Raw genomic sequence first — 17,075 nt, forward strand, 5'->3', positions numbered from 1 at the left:
AGGGTTCAGAGTCCGGAGAGGAGTCCGGCTCCTTGGAGTCACGAGTCTCCCGGAGTGCGGGGCTGGTGTTCGGCTCGATCGCCGTTGGGATCGCAGCCCCCGAGGCGGCGTCCAACCGCCCATCCTCGATCGGCGCAGTTGGCTCCGAATTAAGGGTCGAAGCCGATGCGGGTGCGGCCTCCAGGGCACTGTTCGGCGGTAGAGCTAGATCATGCTCGTCGTGACAGTGCGGCGCGCTCGGCAGTGGCTCGAATCCGTCGAAGATCAAGTCCCCGCGGATGTCAGCCGTGTAGTTTAAACTTCCAAATCTGACCTGACGGCCAGGGGCGTAGCTTTCGATCTGCTCCAGATGGCCAAGTGAATTGGCCCGCAGTGCGAAGCCGCCGAAGACGAAGATCTGTCCGGGGAGGAAGGTCTCACCCTGGACTGCATGGCCATTGATGATCGTAGGAGCCATCAGGCCTGACGGCGACGACACAGAGGAACTCTCAATGAAAGCACCAATGTCGGTGTCAAAACCGGCGGATCTCGGGTAGGGGGTCCCGAACTGTGCGTCTAGGCCAGATAGTAACAGGAGGCAAGGGACACGAAGTTTTACCCAGGTTCGGGCCCTCTCGATGGAGGTAAAACCCTACGTCCTGCTTGATTAATATTGATGATATGGGTAGTACAAGAGTAGATCTACCACGAGATCAGAGAGGCTAAACCCTAGAAGCTAGCCTATGGTATGATTGTCTGTTGTCCTATGGACTAAAACCCTCCGGTTTATATAGACACCGGATAGGGTTAGGGTTACACAAAGTCGGTTACAATGGTAGGAGATCTACATATCCGTATCGCCAAGCTTGCCTTCCACGCCACGGAAAGTCACGAGGACGACGCTTGATATTCACCCTCTTTATAGAGGGACAAGGCTGTTACTTTTCTCCCTCCCGTGCTCAATCGAATCCCTCCCCCGCCTCGAGTTCTAACACCCAAAGCCAAGGTCAGGTGCTTCGGACCTTCAATCATGTCCGGATCCAGCCTTCAAGGCCGGTGGATGTTTTCCTCCGTCACGGAGGAGGACATCAAGAAGTTGAGGGAGGCCAGATATCTGACCACCGGAATTTCTCATAGGCTGCCCACCCAAGGGCAGATCGTCCCTACTCCCGAACCCAACGAGAGTGTTGTGTTCGTCTCCCACTTCCTCCGAGGACTAGGCCTCGCTCTGGATCCCTTTGTCAGGGGTCTTATGTTCTATTACGGGCTGGATTTTCACGATCTGGCCCCGGACTCCCTTCTTCACATCTCGTCATTTATTGTCGTTTGTGAGGCCTTCCTCCGCATTACCCCTCACTTCGGCTTGTGGCTCAAGACCTTCGATGTGAAGCCGAAGATGGTCGAGGGACAGTACGCAGCGTGCGGAGGTGCTTTAATAAGAAAAATTGCTGATGCTCCATGGCCAAAGGGTTCCTTTCCAGAGGTGTCCGGATTATGGCAACGGGAGTGGTTTTACGTCATAGCTCCCCGAAGTGCCAAGTGGGTAGCTGCCCCCACCTTTCGCTCGGGCCCTCCACCACAACTGATGTCATGGATCCGCAGGGGACTGAGCTGGGGTCCAGCCAAGGACGTGCCAATACTGCAGAGCCGTATCCGAGATCTCTTCGAGGGGGATTTCTGTCTGATTATGGTAATGCAAGTCATGCTGGTTCGTCGAGTCCAGCCTTGCAAACGCCGGCCCCTCCGTATGTGGGAATTCAACCCAGAAGGACCGTGCACTATTTAGAATTTCCTCGGCATGACGCACGAGGAGATGTACAAATTGTTCTTTGGACCCCAAATAGAGTGTCCAGACACCACCGAGGATGTGGGCCTGAGCAGCAACTGCACCGCTGCCCAAGTAAGTAATCCCATGGCCGAACACACCGTCCTTTTATTTATCATGACATCATCCTAAAGAACCGCTCTTTGACCAGGACTGGATAACAAAGGCGAAGATGATCCGGTGTTCGGCCCCCCTTCTTGAAGGCTTGGACAATCCGGTGCTGGAAAAGATGCTCGAGCCAACACCTTGCCCGGTGCCCTCAAAGAAAGATGAAGGGGGGAATAAAGAGGGAAAAAGCGGGCCTCCATCGCTACCTATTCCAACCGAGAGAATGAGCGCCTCCGCGAGGGAGGATAACCGAGGGGAAGAATCTGACATTCTCTCTCCCCGGGGAAGGAAGAGGACTACCTCCGAAGATCCGGAAATCAAGGTTTCCAAACGGGAGAAGAAATCTCCGCCAGAGGGTCCTGCCTCGGAGGGTGTTCTTGCCGCACAATGTCCGCGCGGGGATCAGCCCTCTAACGAGCTGTAAGTAATCAAAAGGTATTTAGTGAAGATATCCTACCTTACCTCTCAGGAAAATAACCGAAGTATTTATCTTGCAGTTCGGATCTTAGCCCTTCTCAGCTGAGCTCGTCTTCGGGGGATCTTCTTCCGGAGATGATGGAGAGCGAAACGCCTCCCCCTGCCACACCGCCTTACGAGGCGGGCGACCCTGAGGTGTCATCGCGGAGGGCTTCTCCTGATCCGGCAAGGCCAGAAGGTAATCCTATGGCCACCCGAAGTCCTCAGTATCCGGCTCTCGAAGAGAGCAATCAAAAGAGTCCGACACCGTCTGGTGCGCGGTCGGATGTACGGAGGGATCTGCTGGAGAAGGCGGTTATCTCAGAAGAGCACCGCACATTGATGGATATGGTGACTGAAAGGATTTCGTCCGCCGAAAGCGGGCTGCATGAAGCCTTTATGAATCTACTGACGGGTTTTGAGGTACATGAAATGATGTATATTTTTGAAAGTACCACACATTTTTAGATGTGCCCTGTGTAGATAGTAGCCCCTGAGTCTCTGGTTGTCATCGAAAACGGCGGCAAACCGAGGATCATAGTCCCAGGTAATAACAGACTACCTTTATGTGCAGGTGATGGAGGCTCCGGTGGCTAGTCGGACTGATGGGTATGCCGAACTAAAGCGGCAGCTCGATGCAGCAGATGCCGACATCGTGCTTGTCAACGAGCGGCTTGACGAGGCACAGGGTGAGTGGCCTTTCTGGTGATCGTCACATAATAAGAGCAGCATGATGCCATTATCTTTAATATGTTGTGACTGCAGATGGAGCGGCCACCGTGGGGACCCTTCAGGCGGAGCTTGCCCGAGCCAAGGGGCAAGCAAGGAGTAGCAATGCGGCTGCTTTGCAAGCGGCCGAAGAATTAAGGGCCGAACAGGCCGCACATTGCGAGAGCAAAGAGAAAATGGCCAAGATGGTTGTAAAGTTAAAAGATACTGCCGACCGTTGCCAGCTTCTTGAAGAAGAAAACCGGGCGAAGGCGACGGACCTGAAAAAGGCCACGATGGCGACCAAAGATACCCGCTCTGTGATGAGAGCGAAAAAGGAGGAGCTGCATCAAGCCGGGGATATCGCGGCTGGGAAACCCTTTATGCTGCGGAGGAAGTTTGGAGATCCTCAGTATGCCCCTCTGGACCGGCTATGGAGTTTGGCGGACGCATATCTGGACTTGGCAGCGAGTGCTGTCGACGCGGCCGAATACTTCCGAGATCAAACAGATCGTGAAGTGGACAAGCTATTCTGGTCACAATTTAATGTTCTAGAGCGTCCGCTTCCATTGACTGATCAGCTTGCCGAATGGGCCGAGCTGAATAGATTGTCCGGACTCGCCATGAGGTCTGTTGTGGATCATCTGTGGCCGGAAAGGCCAAAGCCGAACAACTATTTTAGTTTGGTGCAGCAGTTCCTTAGTGCGGTGCCGCGCATTAATGCGATGAAGAGGTCGGCGTGCATCGAAGGCTCGCGGATGGCCCTTGCCCGTGTTAAAACATACTGAGCGGAGATGGATGCCACCACTGTTGCGGCGCAGGGTTCGGCCATAGGCCGAGTGGCTGCCGAGCACTATTTTGAAGAAGTTCTTGAAGGCGCTCGTTCGATAGAGGCCCAGTGCTCGAAGAATATTATGTTTGAGTGACATGTATTTCCATTGTAAAAACAATGTTTTATTAAGTTTATCAAGGTTGTATTTATACTTTTGCCCGAAAGTATTATGATGCCTCCTGTGCGGCCGTTTATATATATATATATATATATATATATATATATATATGTATATAACCTGAAAGATTGCAGTCGTCGGCTTCAGCCCCCACGCATATAATGCGGGGGTGTTCGCAGAAGACGCATGTTCACACTTGACCCAACGTCTTGGTCCATTAAGGAGGTGATAGCACAGCGAACTAGGCAAGCGGACTATAATGCTTTAACACTTTCACTTAGCCAGAGGAGTTTGACAGTGGGGCTACTATATAGCCCCTGGTGGCTCCACACTCATCCGAATTCGAGGTGCGTACATGCCTGGTCGGGAAACGGCCCTTCGTTAAGGCGGAGGAATCCCGAAGATTCCGATAGGTCATCGAGTGGTTGACCAGTCTAACGCTATATCATGACAGTCAGTTTTCGGCTTTCTCTACTGAGGTGCTCGTCCGAATGAACCAGGGCACAATCGCAGTAGTTCTCCTGGTGCCGCCTTAGCCGATAGAGCGGAACGTAAGGCAGCAAAACACAGGAGCCGGGCAAACCCAACATTTGACCAAAGGCATGATCCGGAGCTGATGCATATAAGGCCAAACTCATGACGCCGAACACTCCCTAAGGTATTCGGTCTTTATGGTGTAAACCGGGCCTAAACAGTGCCCTTTGTAATAAGCCCCTGGTGTCCAGGTACATGCAATATTCTGACATGGCCACATGTCAATACGTCAGCATCCTTCTCAATTGTAGTGAGAATCCAAGGGATGTGTATCAACAAGAGACAGTAAAAAAGGTTTATGCAGGGTCTTAATCTAAAAAGAATCCTTGGAACAGGTCCCTGCTGCACGTCTACGCCTGTGTCTCCGTTGTGCCGTATTCTGGACGGGTGTAGCATGATGGTCATCTGAAAAAGAGAGGAACTTAATTGAAAAGTTGCCGTGCAAAAGGTAAGTTATACTAAATAAACAATATGAGTAAAGTTGAGCCTGATTGTCACTCGTGCACGTGCGTTGAGCCCCTTGTATTGTAATAGGGGTATAGCCATCAAACCTGTACTAAATAAACAATGTCGGTGTCAAAACCGGCGGATCTCGGGTAGGGGGTCCCGAACTGTGCGTCTAGGCCGGATAGTAACAGGAGGCAAGGGACACGAAGTTTTACCCAGGTTCGGGCCCTCTCGATGGAGGTAAAACCCTACGTCCTGCTTGATTAATATTGATGATATGGGTAGTACAAGAGTAGATCTACCACGAGATCAGAGAGGCTAAACCCTAGAAGCTAGCCTATGGTATGATTGTCTGTTGTCCTACGGACTAAAACCCTCCGGTTTATATAGACACCGGAGAGGGTTAGGGTTACACAAAGTCGGTTACAATGGTAGGAGATCTACATATCCGTATCGCCAAGCTTGCCTTCCACGCCAAGGAAAGTCCCTTCCGGACATGGGACGAAGTCTTCAATCTTGTATCTTCATAGTCCAGGAGTCCGGCTGAAGGTATAGTCCGGCTCTCCGAACACCCCCTAATCCAGGACTCCCTCAGCATGGATCTTTGATCCATTTAAACCGAGGGAATTCACATGGTGATTCTCTTTACAACATATCCTCTCGATATTTAGAGAGCTATAGTAAATATTCCAATTATTTGGATTTACCGCAAACACACTTGCAAAATATCCCAATGCCTATGTTATCTTAATTCTTGTTCTCCAACATGGCCATATATTTCTTTCATCATATTTCGGAGCTCCACCAAAAATCCGAACATTTTTGGACACCTCTATTTCCTAGCCCTTGTTCAAACCATTTGAATTAAATTCAAATGACTTTGAATTAAATCCTTGCAATCATGTTTCTCCTATTTTTCTTGGAACCAGCGCATTTTTGCGAGTCCGGGAATATTATCTACATGCGCTAATTATTTCCCTAACCCCTCCCTCTTTCTTTTCTTCTCCAGTTTTGTTTTCTGCTTCGAAATAAGGGAGAGAGAGGAGAGAGCCCAGCAGGCCGGCCTCCAGGGCCCATCCCTAGTCCCAGCCGCGCCCCTGCCTAATCCCTAGGCCAACTGCACCTGGGCCGCCCGACTTCCCTCACCAGGCCCACCTAATCCTAACCCTAGGACGACTCTCCTCCAATCGTTCTCTCCCTCATCCTCTCCCTTCGCGCCGCTAGGGAGCCCGACTCCCCCATCTCCCTCGCAGCCTCGCTCTCTCCCGATCCTCTGTTCTCCCCTGCTCGCGCCGCCAGAGAGGAGCGGTCTCTCGCCCCACCCATGCACGCAGGAGCCCCCGCGCTCGATCCCCGTCATCGCCAGCACACCTCGCCTCCCCGTCCCCGCATGGCTCCATCCTCGCCGCCTGCAAGCTCCGTCCAGCGAGCGCCATGGCGTTCCTCGTGTTCATGGCCTCCTCCTTCCTCCGGTGCCTCAAGCTCCATGTGCCCGATCCATGGCCTCCCCTTCCTCTCGTCGCATTTTCTCTCGTTGACGTCCCATCTCGCAGGGCCGCCGCCGTCGTCTTCGGCAGGAGCAGGAGCTTCCATGGCTGCCAGCCCGCAGTACCAGGACGGCCCCTCCCGCCATCGCGACTTCGTGTCCCGGCCTTCTCGCTGCTGCTACCTCCTTCGCCTCAACCTGCCGGAGATCGCGCGTGCCGCTGCAAGTCCCTCGATCGTGCCGGCCACCAGAGCTGTTGCTGGCCGACGCCTCCGACGTGTGCCTGAGTCTCCTCGAGCACCTCCCTGCCTTGTCCGGCTGTTGCGTCGTCATGCTCCAGCGCCGTCTCGAGCTCTTCATCCTCGACCTCCATGTCGTCCCGGAGTCTCTCGTCGCCGCTGCACGGTCCAGCCTCCGGCCGTTGTCGCCACCATTGCTTCCTGACCTCTTCACAGCACGAGTGCCGCAGCTACCTGGCGCTATTAACGTCAAGACGGTGGTCACAATAACCGTGGGTGCCAAGTTCCTCTTCCAAAATCGTCAAGTGCACGAGGACCTCGGTCCCGAGAACGACTACCACACCGGAACGCCAAGTACATGGATACGCCGAGCTTCTCTCCGAATGTGTGTACGACTACCGCAGCGCCGAAGACCTTGGATGCTCGAATGAGTACCGAACGAAACGCCAAGTACCACTATCACCGACTACGACTACTTCCACGATGATACAAGAACAACTACCATCGACCCTCGAAGCCTCCGTGGACGTCAAGTCCCTCGCCGTGATCCCGAACATATACGGAAAATTGGCAACTAAGAACGCGAACGACTACCGCCGCCAAGATCACGAGTACCTCTACCGTCGTCATGTACCCCTACTTCCACTACCGAACGTCCCGAGAACGTCTACTTCCCCTACACCGCTTTGAACTTGAACCCCTCCGATAACGCACGTTTCCCGAGACGACCGTCCGAGAATGTTTGCATATGTTGTATGAGATGCACCCGTTGTCTGCACCGTGTCCGAGTTGTCACTTGCTCGGTCCTCCTCTTTTGCCGCTAAGCCGTGGGGAACCGGTATCCGGGAGCACCCCACCATCCTTGCATGACACGCTCCCGTCACTTTTCCTTTTGCACCGGTATCCCCGTGAGCTACCGGAACCGATATGGTGCCGTGGCATCATTTTCGGATTCGTCACCGTGGCACCCTTTCTTTCCGCCATGATGACAAGTACTTCATAGCATGTTCATGTCAACCTTTTCAAAAATTGCATAAACCTTGCATATGCCATTCGCATCATGATAACAACATTTAAAATGGTTAAAAGTGTTGTTTGCTTAAATTACTAAATGCACATGAGGTTTTACCGAAATTGTTGTTTGATATTTCCGGCCTCATTTAAAATTCCTAACTGTGTATTTTACTCATGTTTCACCTCTTGCCATGTTTAAACAACATTTAATATTGTTGAGTACCTAACCGAGAGTGAACTAAATAACCGATGTGATGTTCCGTCAATATGCAACGGAGTTGCATATCGAGATCCACTTAATTCGTAGGATTGCTTGTGCACTTTACCATGTCATGCATAATTAAACCGGACATGCATCATACTTGGTTGTGCATCATGCCATGTTTATGTGATGGTTGTTTACTATGTTGTTTGCTTCTTTCTGGTGTTACTTTTTTGGGTTAGTTCCGATAACGTGCATTTGTGAGTATTCGTTCGACCTCGTCCGTCTGTCTTTTTCATGGACTCGTTCTTCTTCCTTGCGGGATCTCAGGCAAGATGACCATACCCTCGAAATCACTTCTATCTTTTCTTGCTAGTTGCTCGCTCTATTGCTATGCCTATGCCGCGATACCTACCACTTGTTATATCATGCTCCCATATTGCCATGTCAAACCTCTAACCCACCTTATCCTAGCAAACCGTTGTTTGGCTATGTTACCGCTTTGCTCAGCCCTTCTTATAGCATTGTTAGTTGCAGGTGAAGTTTGGAGTTTGTTCCTTGTTGGAACATGATTATTGTTGGGATATCACAATATCTCTTATTTAATTAATGCATCTATATACTTGGTAAAGGGTGGAAGGCTCAGCCTTATGCCTGGTGTTTTGTTCCACTCTTGCTGCACTAGTTTCCGTCATACCGGTGTTATGTTCCTTGATTTTGCGTTCCTTACGCGGTTGGGTTATAATGGGAACCCCTTGACAGTTCGCCTTGAATAAAACTCCTCCAGCAAGGCCCAACCTTGATTTTACCATTTGCACTAACAACCTATCACCTTCCCTTTGGTTCTACAGACTCAAGGATCATCTTTATTTTAACCCCCCCCCCCCCGGGGCCAGTGCTTCTCTAAGTGTTGGTCCGAACTAGAGTCCTTTGCAGCGCCACCTCGGAGAAACTCGAGGGCTGGTTTTAGTTGTACGGAGCGCTCATCCGATGTTGCGCTGAGAACGAGATATGTGCAGCTCCTATCAGGATGTCGGCGCATCGGGCGGCTTTGCTGGTTTTGTTTTACCATTGTCGAAATGTCTTGTAACCGGGATTCCGAGTCTTATCGGGTCATCCTGGGAGAAGGAATATCCTTCATTTGACCGTGAGAGTTTGTGATGGGCTAAGTTGGGACACCCTTGCAGGGTTTTGAACTTTCGAAAGTCGTGCCCGCGGTTATGGGCGGATGGGAATTTGTTAATGTCCGGTTGTAGAGAACTTGACACTTAACTTAATTAAAATGCATCAAACGCGTGTGTAGCCATGATGATCTCTTTCCGGTGGAGTCCGGGAAGTGAACACGGTCTTGTGTTATGCTTGAACGTAAGTAGTTTCAGGATCACTTCTTGATCACTTCTAGTTCACAACCGTGCTTTGCTCCTCTTCTCGCTCTCATTTGCGTATGTTAGCCACCGTATATGCTATTGCTTGTTGCAGCTCTACCTCACATACCTTTTCCCTACCCATAAGCTTAAATACTCTTGATCGCGAGGGTGTGAGATTGCTGAGTCCCCGTGACTCACAGATTACTTCAAACAGTTGCAGGTGCCAATGATAACCGTGCAGGTGACGCAACCGAGCTCAGGGGAGCCCGATGAAGATCGTGTTCGTTATGTTGTTCCATTTCCAATTGATCAGTAGTGGAGCCCAGTTGGGACGATCGGGGATCTAGCATTATGGGTGGTCTTCTTTCATTTTGGTTTCGTAGTCGGACCTTGTATGTATCTGGATGATGTAATGTTATATTTATGTATTGTGTGAAGTGACGATTGTAAGCCAACTCTTTATCCCTTTCTTATTCAGTACATGGGATGTGTAAAGATTACCCCTTTTACGACATGCCTACTATGCGGTTATGGCTCTAAGTCGTGCTCCGACACGTGGGAGATATAACCGCATCGTGGGTGTTACAAGTTGATTCGGTTAGTGGGCGATGACTGCTTAAGCGCCGCAATTAGCGTCATATAGCAGCTCCAACAGCCCTCCGTCCAAACTTTTGATTCTCAGTTCTTCACAACGTTTGCCAAAAAAATTAGATAGTGTCAAACCACGCAAAGTTTCAGCCGAATCTAGCACTTTCTTGGGCTAGCCGCCGGCCAATTTCCGGAGATACGATGGCTGAAACCTGAAGCATTTATGTGTCACAAGGCACCACTTTCCCAATAATTTGGGAACAAGTTAACCTGAGTTGGAAAAAAAACTTTCTCTGTCTTTCCCTTCCTCTCAACGGCAGTTGGGGTGAAGAACTCGCCCCTTCAAGCTTACAGCATCTCCACTAGTGCCCCAAAAAGCCTTCCCAAGCCACTTTTTAGGCGTCGGTGGTCAAAAATCGCCCCATTCGGACCCCCGACTCGTCGTTTTTCGCCGGTAGAAGCAAAAATTCCCGCCGGCAACCCCATAGGACACCCAACGCACCGGGGGCTCCTCGGGAGCTTAATTTCGCCTTTTTGTGGGCGCTAGCCCACCTGCCAGCGGCTCTCTCCTCTCTCCCGTCCCCACGTGCTCCCTGGCGCTAGACCACCCACGTGCTAGCTCCTCTCTCTCTTTCCCTCCACACACGCGGGCACCGAACCCCACTCCCGTCCCCGCCGACTGGCACGCCTCGTCGCTGGTCCTCGTCGACGCCGGAGACCTGCTCGTGCCCGACGCCGAGGCGGCGGCCGAGGAGGCCACCACCTTCCGTGCCCGTCCTCCGCGCCGCAGGCGTCGCTGTCGCGGCCTCCACAGCCACGGCCGCCACGCCCTGTTCGCCGCTCCCACGCCTTCCGCCTTCCGCCTCCTCGCCGGCCCCGCCACCTTCTCCCTCGAGCACGCGCTGCTCCTCGCCGGCCTGGCCCCCTCCGGCGCCCCGCTGAGCCGGCCCCTCACCCCGACCGAGCAGGACATCCGCGCCCGCCTCATCGTCGAGAAGGAGAAGATCCAGGCGCTCCACATCTGCGAGGACGACGAGCTGCACCGGCTCGGCCTCCTCGCCTACTGGCTCGCCTTCTTCGTCGCCCCGCAAGCAGGAGAGGAGGAGGAGCAGGTGCACCCCCAGCGCGCGCGGCCTGGGCGCGAACACGTGGCCGGCGAGGCCTGGGCGCGGACAAGGGAAGCCAAGGGGCGTGGCGGCCAGGGGCGCGGGCGCGTGACGGCCAGGTAGGGGAGGTGCACGCCGGCGAGGAGCCCGGTCCTTCTCCTCCCTCGTCCGCTGATGATCACCAGCACCTCGCTCGTCCTCGTCGGCCCCGCTTCTCGCCTCCTGGGGGCGCGACGAGTGGAAAAAATCCCGCCCCCAGGCTAAAATTCACGCCGGCCGCCCCCCAGGAGGCGAAAAAATGCCTCCTGGGGGGCTCAACGGCTGGAGATGCTCTTAGCTAGCCCATGAATTCACCTCTCCCCAGCCTGCTACTCCCGTGACAAGTTGCGGGGAGGGGAATCCCATGCCTCGTCTCAGCTAATAATTTATATTAGGTTTTTCTTACTCTTCGCAACGGTGGCGCTTGGACAGATGATGACGCCTCATTGTTGAATTCATATTCCGATGACTCCAACCTTTCTTGAGTTCGTTCATCAAGATGGAGCTCTGGCATAGATTTTTGTTGTTTCTTTGGGACAGTGAGGTTAGAATTTACCATGTGCATACACGACAACGAGATCTGGTGTCAAGTGCTTCGGATCGATTTAAGGGTTCAACCGAGACGATTGCGGGCGTTGGTCCTTAGTGGCACGTGCATGAAGACTCCCCATCTGTCATCGACAAAATCAGACCGGCTACAAAAAGGGAGGGGGGACCTCGGGAAACGGGCCTGTCTCTTGTACAAATCATATCGTATGTGAGGCAGTTTCGTTTTTATTATGCTTAGGGTGCTTGGTACTATGAACATTCGTGGTAAATACGGGTTTTTTCTCCGCAAACAAAAGGTTGTTACGTGCTTATCACTTGGAGATTTTGCTCTTGATCTGTGCCCCTTTCAATCAGCCTTAGAGTAGATAAACAATCACACTTTTGACAGGAAACCAGGGTATCATTGTCGGGTAAACCTAGTGTAAGTTTAATCCTAGTTGCCTACTACACTAAGCCGAGTTACAGCTAATCTATGTCTTGTAATAATATAGCCTAAATTAAAGGCGTCAGAACATGGAGTGCCCGTCATTTCAAGGAAGCCACCATTTCCAGGCGCGAGCCAAGGTCGACTTTGAGCCATCACGAAGCAAATCCCAAGGTCATACCTCCACACTTCACGCAAAGACAGGAGGCGTACACCGTCGCCGTTCACGGGGAAGAATGCTTCCGCTGCACCTCTCGCTGCGTCGTACTCTACTTCTCTGCATATCAACTGGATTTGCACCGCGCAAGCCCTGCTCAGAAATCGCAGAGTGGCGCACACCGTTCGCAATGAAATCGCAGCACAGGAAGCTCCCCACCCCGACGCCATCCGTCTCGACGGCGACGCTCCTCCTGCTCCCGCTCGCGCTCCTCGCCGCCGTGCTCATGGTCGTGTACCCCAACGAGTTCGCCCTTCAGTCGTCGCTCGCCGGCGCCGGCTGCCCCGACGGCGCCAGCGTCGCGGCGCGCCACGTCGTCGCGCAGGCGGCCCCGGACTTCCGGCTGCTCATGGGCGTGCTGACCCTGCCGAGCCGGTACGAGCGGCGGCACCTGCTCCGCACGGTGTACGCGCTCCAGCAGCCGAACCTGACGGCGCGCGTCGACGTCCGCTTCTTCTTCTGCCGGATCGAGTCGGAGGAGCAGCGCCTGCTGGTGGCGCTGGAGGCGATGCGGTACGGCGACGTGGTGGAGCTGGACTGCCCGGAGAACATGGACAACGGCAAGACGCACTCCTACTTCTCCAGCGTGCCGGCGCTCTTCGGCGCCGAGGCCTACGACTTCGTGATGAAGGCCGACGACGACACCTTCTTCCGGCTGCCGCAGCTGGCGGAGTCGCTGGGCCGCGCGCCCAGGGAAGACCTCTACTACGGCTGCATGGTGCCGTGCGACTACGTGCGCGGGTGGAACGAGTACATGTCCGGCATGGGGTACATCATCTCGTGGGACCTCGTGGAGTGGATCGTGGCGGCGGCGGACCGGATCAGGAACCACACGGCCGGGCCGGAGGACAGGACGCTCTACTCCTGGTTCAGCGGGGCCGGGAAGGCCAAGAACCGGGTGGACGTGAAGCCGGCCATGTACGACTTCCCGCAGCGAGGCGCCCCCTGCGCGCACGAGCTCGTGCCGGACACCATCGCCGTGCACCGGCTCAAGAACAACTTCAGGTGGTCCACCACGCTCAAGTACTTCAACTTCACCGCCGGGCTCCAGCCCTCCAAGTTCTATCGCGTCGTTTGATGGAACGATCGAGAGGCTGATCTTGTGTACGTAGCATTTTGAATTTCATTTTGGTTGCACGAGTCAACGGCCTGTAAAGTTGATTTTTTTTCCTTCATTATTTCTAAAAAGGGCCATGCTACGGCGTGCGCTGTAGCTATCAAATTCCGACCAATTAAATTTCAGAAATGCTAAAAATATGATGTCAGATATTTAAACATGGTAAATCGAATATTTTTATAACAAATTACGTTGCCCTGAGGATGGCAATTTTCTATGGCAACATTTTCGGCAGAAAAACTGAACATGACAAGGATTCACCATGCTTGGTAAAGAAAATTGCCAGCCCTGTGACAACATAATTTACCATTTGTTGGGGATATAGCTACTAGATATGACCCGCCCAGAAGGGGCCGGGTCAACCCCAATAGCGGGTTAAAAGAAGAAGCCCAGTAAATATTCAAGGTGATGATTTATTAACACTTGAAGAAGGCCTAAGCCCAGAGGCGGCTTAAGGCTCAATATTGTGAACCGCCATATGTAGGAAAAGACTTGTAAAGAAAGGCATGTAAAGGAAGTCACCGAGCCGGACACGTTTTATGAGCCGACCGGGACTTTGTAGGCCGCCAGGCGTCAACCCGTATATATAAGGGGACGACCCGGCGGCGGCTTAGGGCAAGAAACGACAACTCAAAGCCAGGCAAAGCGTATTCGCTCCCTGGTCATCGAAACCCCATCAATTCCAACACAACTAAACGTAAGCTTTTACCTTCATCGTAAGGGGCCGAATTAGTATAAACCTCTCGTGTCATTTGTCCCGATTAACCCCTTTAAGCTTCCTAGTTGCGATGGCCTTACGACTAAATCCTTTTGCTAGGACATCTGCCGTGACAATTCCACGACAGTTAGCGCCCATCGTGGGGCCAGCGCACGGTGGATTTGAGTTCTTGAAGGTCAATTTCGAAGGGCTCAATGGATACGCTGTGGGCCGGATGACCAAGAGTCGTCGCGGCAAGCTCTACATCGACGACGAAGGCTGGGGCCCCGAGGCCGGCTCAATTGAGTACGGGTACCGGGTCCCCTTCGGCGGAATCCATGTCTTCATCGGTCGGATCGGCGAGTCATGCCCTGAGCCGGACGTCTACACCAACCTCGTCGAGACGGCTCAGCGCGCGAGATCCGGCCGGGCTCAACCTGCCGTGAGGCATGCCTTCGTGGGTTGCATCCATGGAGGTGAATACTCTGAAGGATTAGTGGATGGCGGTGAGACGGCTATCTGTTCCGACGCTACATCATCAACAGGCGAGACAGATTCTTTGTACCAACTGCAAGATGGCATGCTTGGGGGTTGTTCCGATGGCAGTAGTATTCCGGACCCCTTTGAGCCGCCGAATTGAACCGGAGTCTTCATGGCTGGCACTCAACCCGGGCAGAACTCCACGGCAACAGCAGCAACAACCACCGGGTCGGCATCAGCCGGGTCAGGAGACCCCGCGCGCCCCCCGACTCAGATATTGATGGACCTCATGAATAAGTTGACGACTCTATTGACTGTTGTGGTGGACCCGGCGGATAAGGCTTAGCATGACGCGGAGGTGGCACGGTTACACGAAGAGATGGCACAGGCCAAGGAAAATTTAGCAGCAGAAAAGGTCAGGATGGCCGCGAAGCGGGCGGCTTTGGATGCTCGTGCTCAACAGCTTCAAGCGGAGACTTTCCGGCTCTCGGTGGATCTGAACGCATCAAATGAGGTCATGAGGAGAAGGCACCAGAAAACTCAGTCACGTCTGCCTCTGACGTACGATCCTAGGAACCTTTTCCACACACCCGGGGCCGGTCCAAGTAACCCGCCGAAGGCAAATCAGACCACGACACCCGGGGCGCCGGTTCAACCACGGGCCATGGAACCTCCTCGTATGAATACCGCTCCGCTTCATTACACACCAATACCACCGGGTCACTTTTCTAATCCTTTGGAGAATCTCATTGTTGCGTCGGCTCGATTGGCGGCTTTCCCGATGGAAGGCGACTCTCCGACAGCAATCGAAACACGAAGGGTGCGAGAACTTCTATAGACGGCTCTGGCACAGCAGGATGCGTACTCTTACAGTTGAGACAGAATCCATTCAACCCCTCGCCCAAGCCGGAGCCCGAGCCATAGCAGGCATATGGACTCAGCCGAAATGTCGAGCAACGCTCAGTGCCGTAACCAACCGCACAGGCATGAGTCGGCGCAAGGTGGAGCCCTTAACTTGGCGGATCAAGAGAGAATCCGACAAGAGGCTGAACGGGCGGTTCAACTGGCAGCTGAGTAGGCGGCTCATCAGGCTTTTCTGGCTTATCCGGCAACCTCCGTTGAGGCAGGAGTAGACACAAGAATAGGAGGTGTCCCTTGCCTGGTGCCGGCTATACGTAACGAGCGCTTGCCAAAAGACTTCAAGGGGCCTCGTAAGGTGCCTAATTACACGGCCAACTTGCAGCCCAGGGCATGGATTGAAAGTTATGAGATGGCAATGGAGTTGCTGGGGGTCAGCAATGCAGGAATGACTAAGTATTTCACTATGATGTTGGACGGAATGGCTCGCACTTGGTTGAAAGGGTTGCCACCCAATTCCATCGGCTCATGGGCGGAGTTGAAGGCCCGGTTCATTCAGAACTTCAAGGACACATGTAAACAACCCATGTCAATCATGGACCTGACTAATTGTAAGCAAGAGGAAGGTGAGTCCACGACCCATTGGGTGCGCCGGGTCAAGGAGATAATACATTCATCTGATAAAATGGATGCCGACTCAGCGGTCTTAATGTTGGATAAAAATTGCCGTTTTGAACCTCTGAAATAGAAGCTGGGGCGGCTCAAGCATGACTCTAATGACATGGGCCAGTTGATGGCGGCCCTGGTCAAATATGTTGATTCTGACAGTACCAAGGATCCCATGTCTGATGAAGAAAAAACAGGGAAGGGAAAGAAGAGCGGCAACGGCAAGGGTCACCAGCATAACCCGGAAAATGAAGGAGGTAATAAACGTAAGGCTGACGAGTTCGTGGCTAACACCAGTGCACAGGGCAACAATCAACGGCGCAAGGGTAGGGAACCCCCTCGGTTAGGTGGGTCAGGTCCCACCCTCAAGCAACTACTGAATGAGACTTGTCCACGACATGGCACCCGGGAGAAGCCAGCTACCCATCTATGAAAAGACTGTACGGTCATGAAGGCATTTTAAAATTCCAACATGTTCGATGGTAACCACGGACCTGGCGGTGGTTCAGGTGGAGGCGGCTTTCATGGCCCGGGCACCGGTTCAGGCGGAGGCGGTTTTCACGGTCAGGGCCATCCGGGAAACCAGGGGGTTATAATCAGCAACCCGGCCAAGGTAATCAACAGCAATAGCAGCAACAGTCCGGGTATCAGAGCGACCCAAAACAGTTGAATAGTGGGCAATACCATGTATTCACCACTAGTTTATGCAAGAGGGACCAAAAACTTCATAAGAGGGTCGTCAACGCCATTGAGCCGGCGATTCCACGTTATCTGAGGTGGTCATAACAACCTATTGTGTGGAGAAGGGAATATCACCCTCCCCGGGTTGATAATCCGGGTCACTTGGCCCTGGTGGTGGCACCTCATGTTGGTGGATATAAATTCACTAAGGTGCTCATGGATGGAGGCAGTAGCATCAACATCCTCTATTATGAGACGTTTCGTCGGATGGGCTTGACTGATAAGAGTCTTAGACAATCCAACACTGTTTTTCATGGTGTTGTGCCTGGTAAGTCGGC

General features: G+C 53.0%; 1 protein-coding gene across 1 annotated transcript; it reads left to right on the forward strand.

Annotated features, from left to right (window-relative positions):
* Nucleotides 1-12,189: 12,189 nt before the first annotated feature.
* Nucleotides 12,190-13,481, forward strand: LOC147971705 (beta-1,3-galactosyltransferase pvg3-like). Its single transcript, XM_087522834.1, has one exon. The coding sequence runs from the start codon at nucleotides 12,258-12,260 to the stop codon at nucleotides 13,314-13,316; it is 1,059 nt and encodes a 352-aa protein (XP_087378960.1). The 5' UTR covers nucleotides 12,190-12,257; the 3' UTR covers nucleotides 13,317-13,481.
* The last annotated feature ends 3,594 nt before the right edge of the window (nucleotides 13,482-17,075 follow it).

The sequence above is a fragment of the Triticum urartu genome, chromosome 5A (assembly GCF_056163025.1).
Source record: "Triticum urartu cultivar PI428250 chromosome 5A, HENAU_Tu73, whole genome shotgun sequence".
NCBI classification, from domain to species: domain Eukaryota; kingdom Viridiplantae; phylum Streptophyta; class Magnoliopsida; order Poales; family Poaceae; genus Triticum; species Triticum urartu.

What these genes read in the sequence shown, in the direction of transcription:
- LOC147971705 (XM_087522834.1), top strand. Translation starts at nt 12,258, where the DNA reads ATGCTTCCGCTGCACCTCTCGCTGCGTCGTACTCTACTTCTCTGCATA.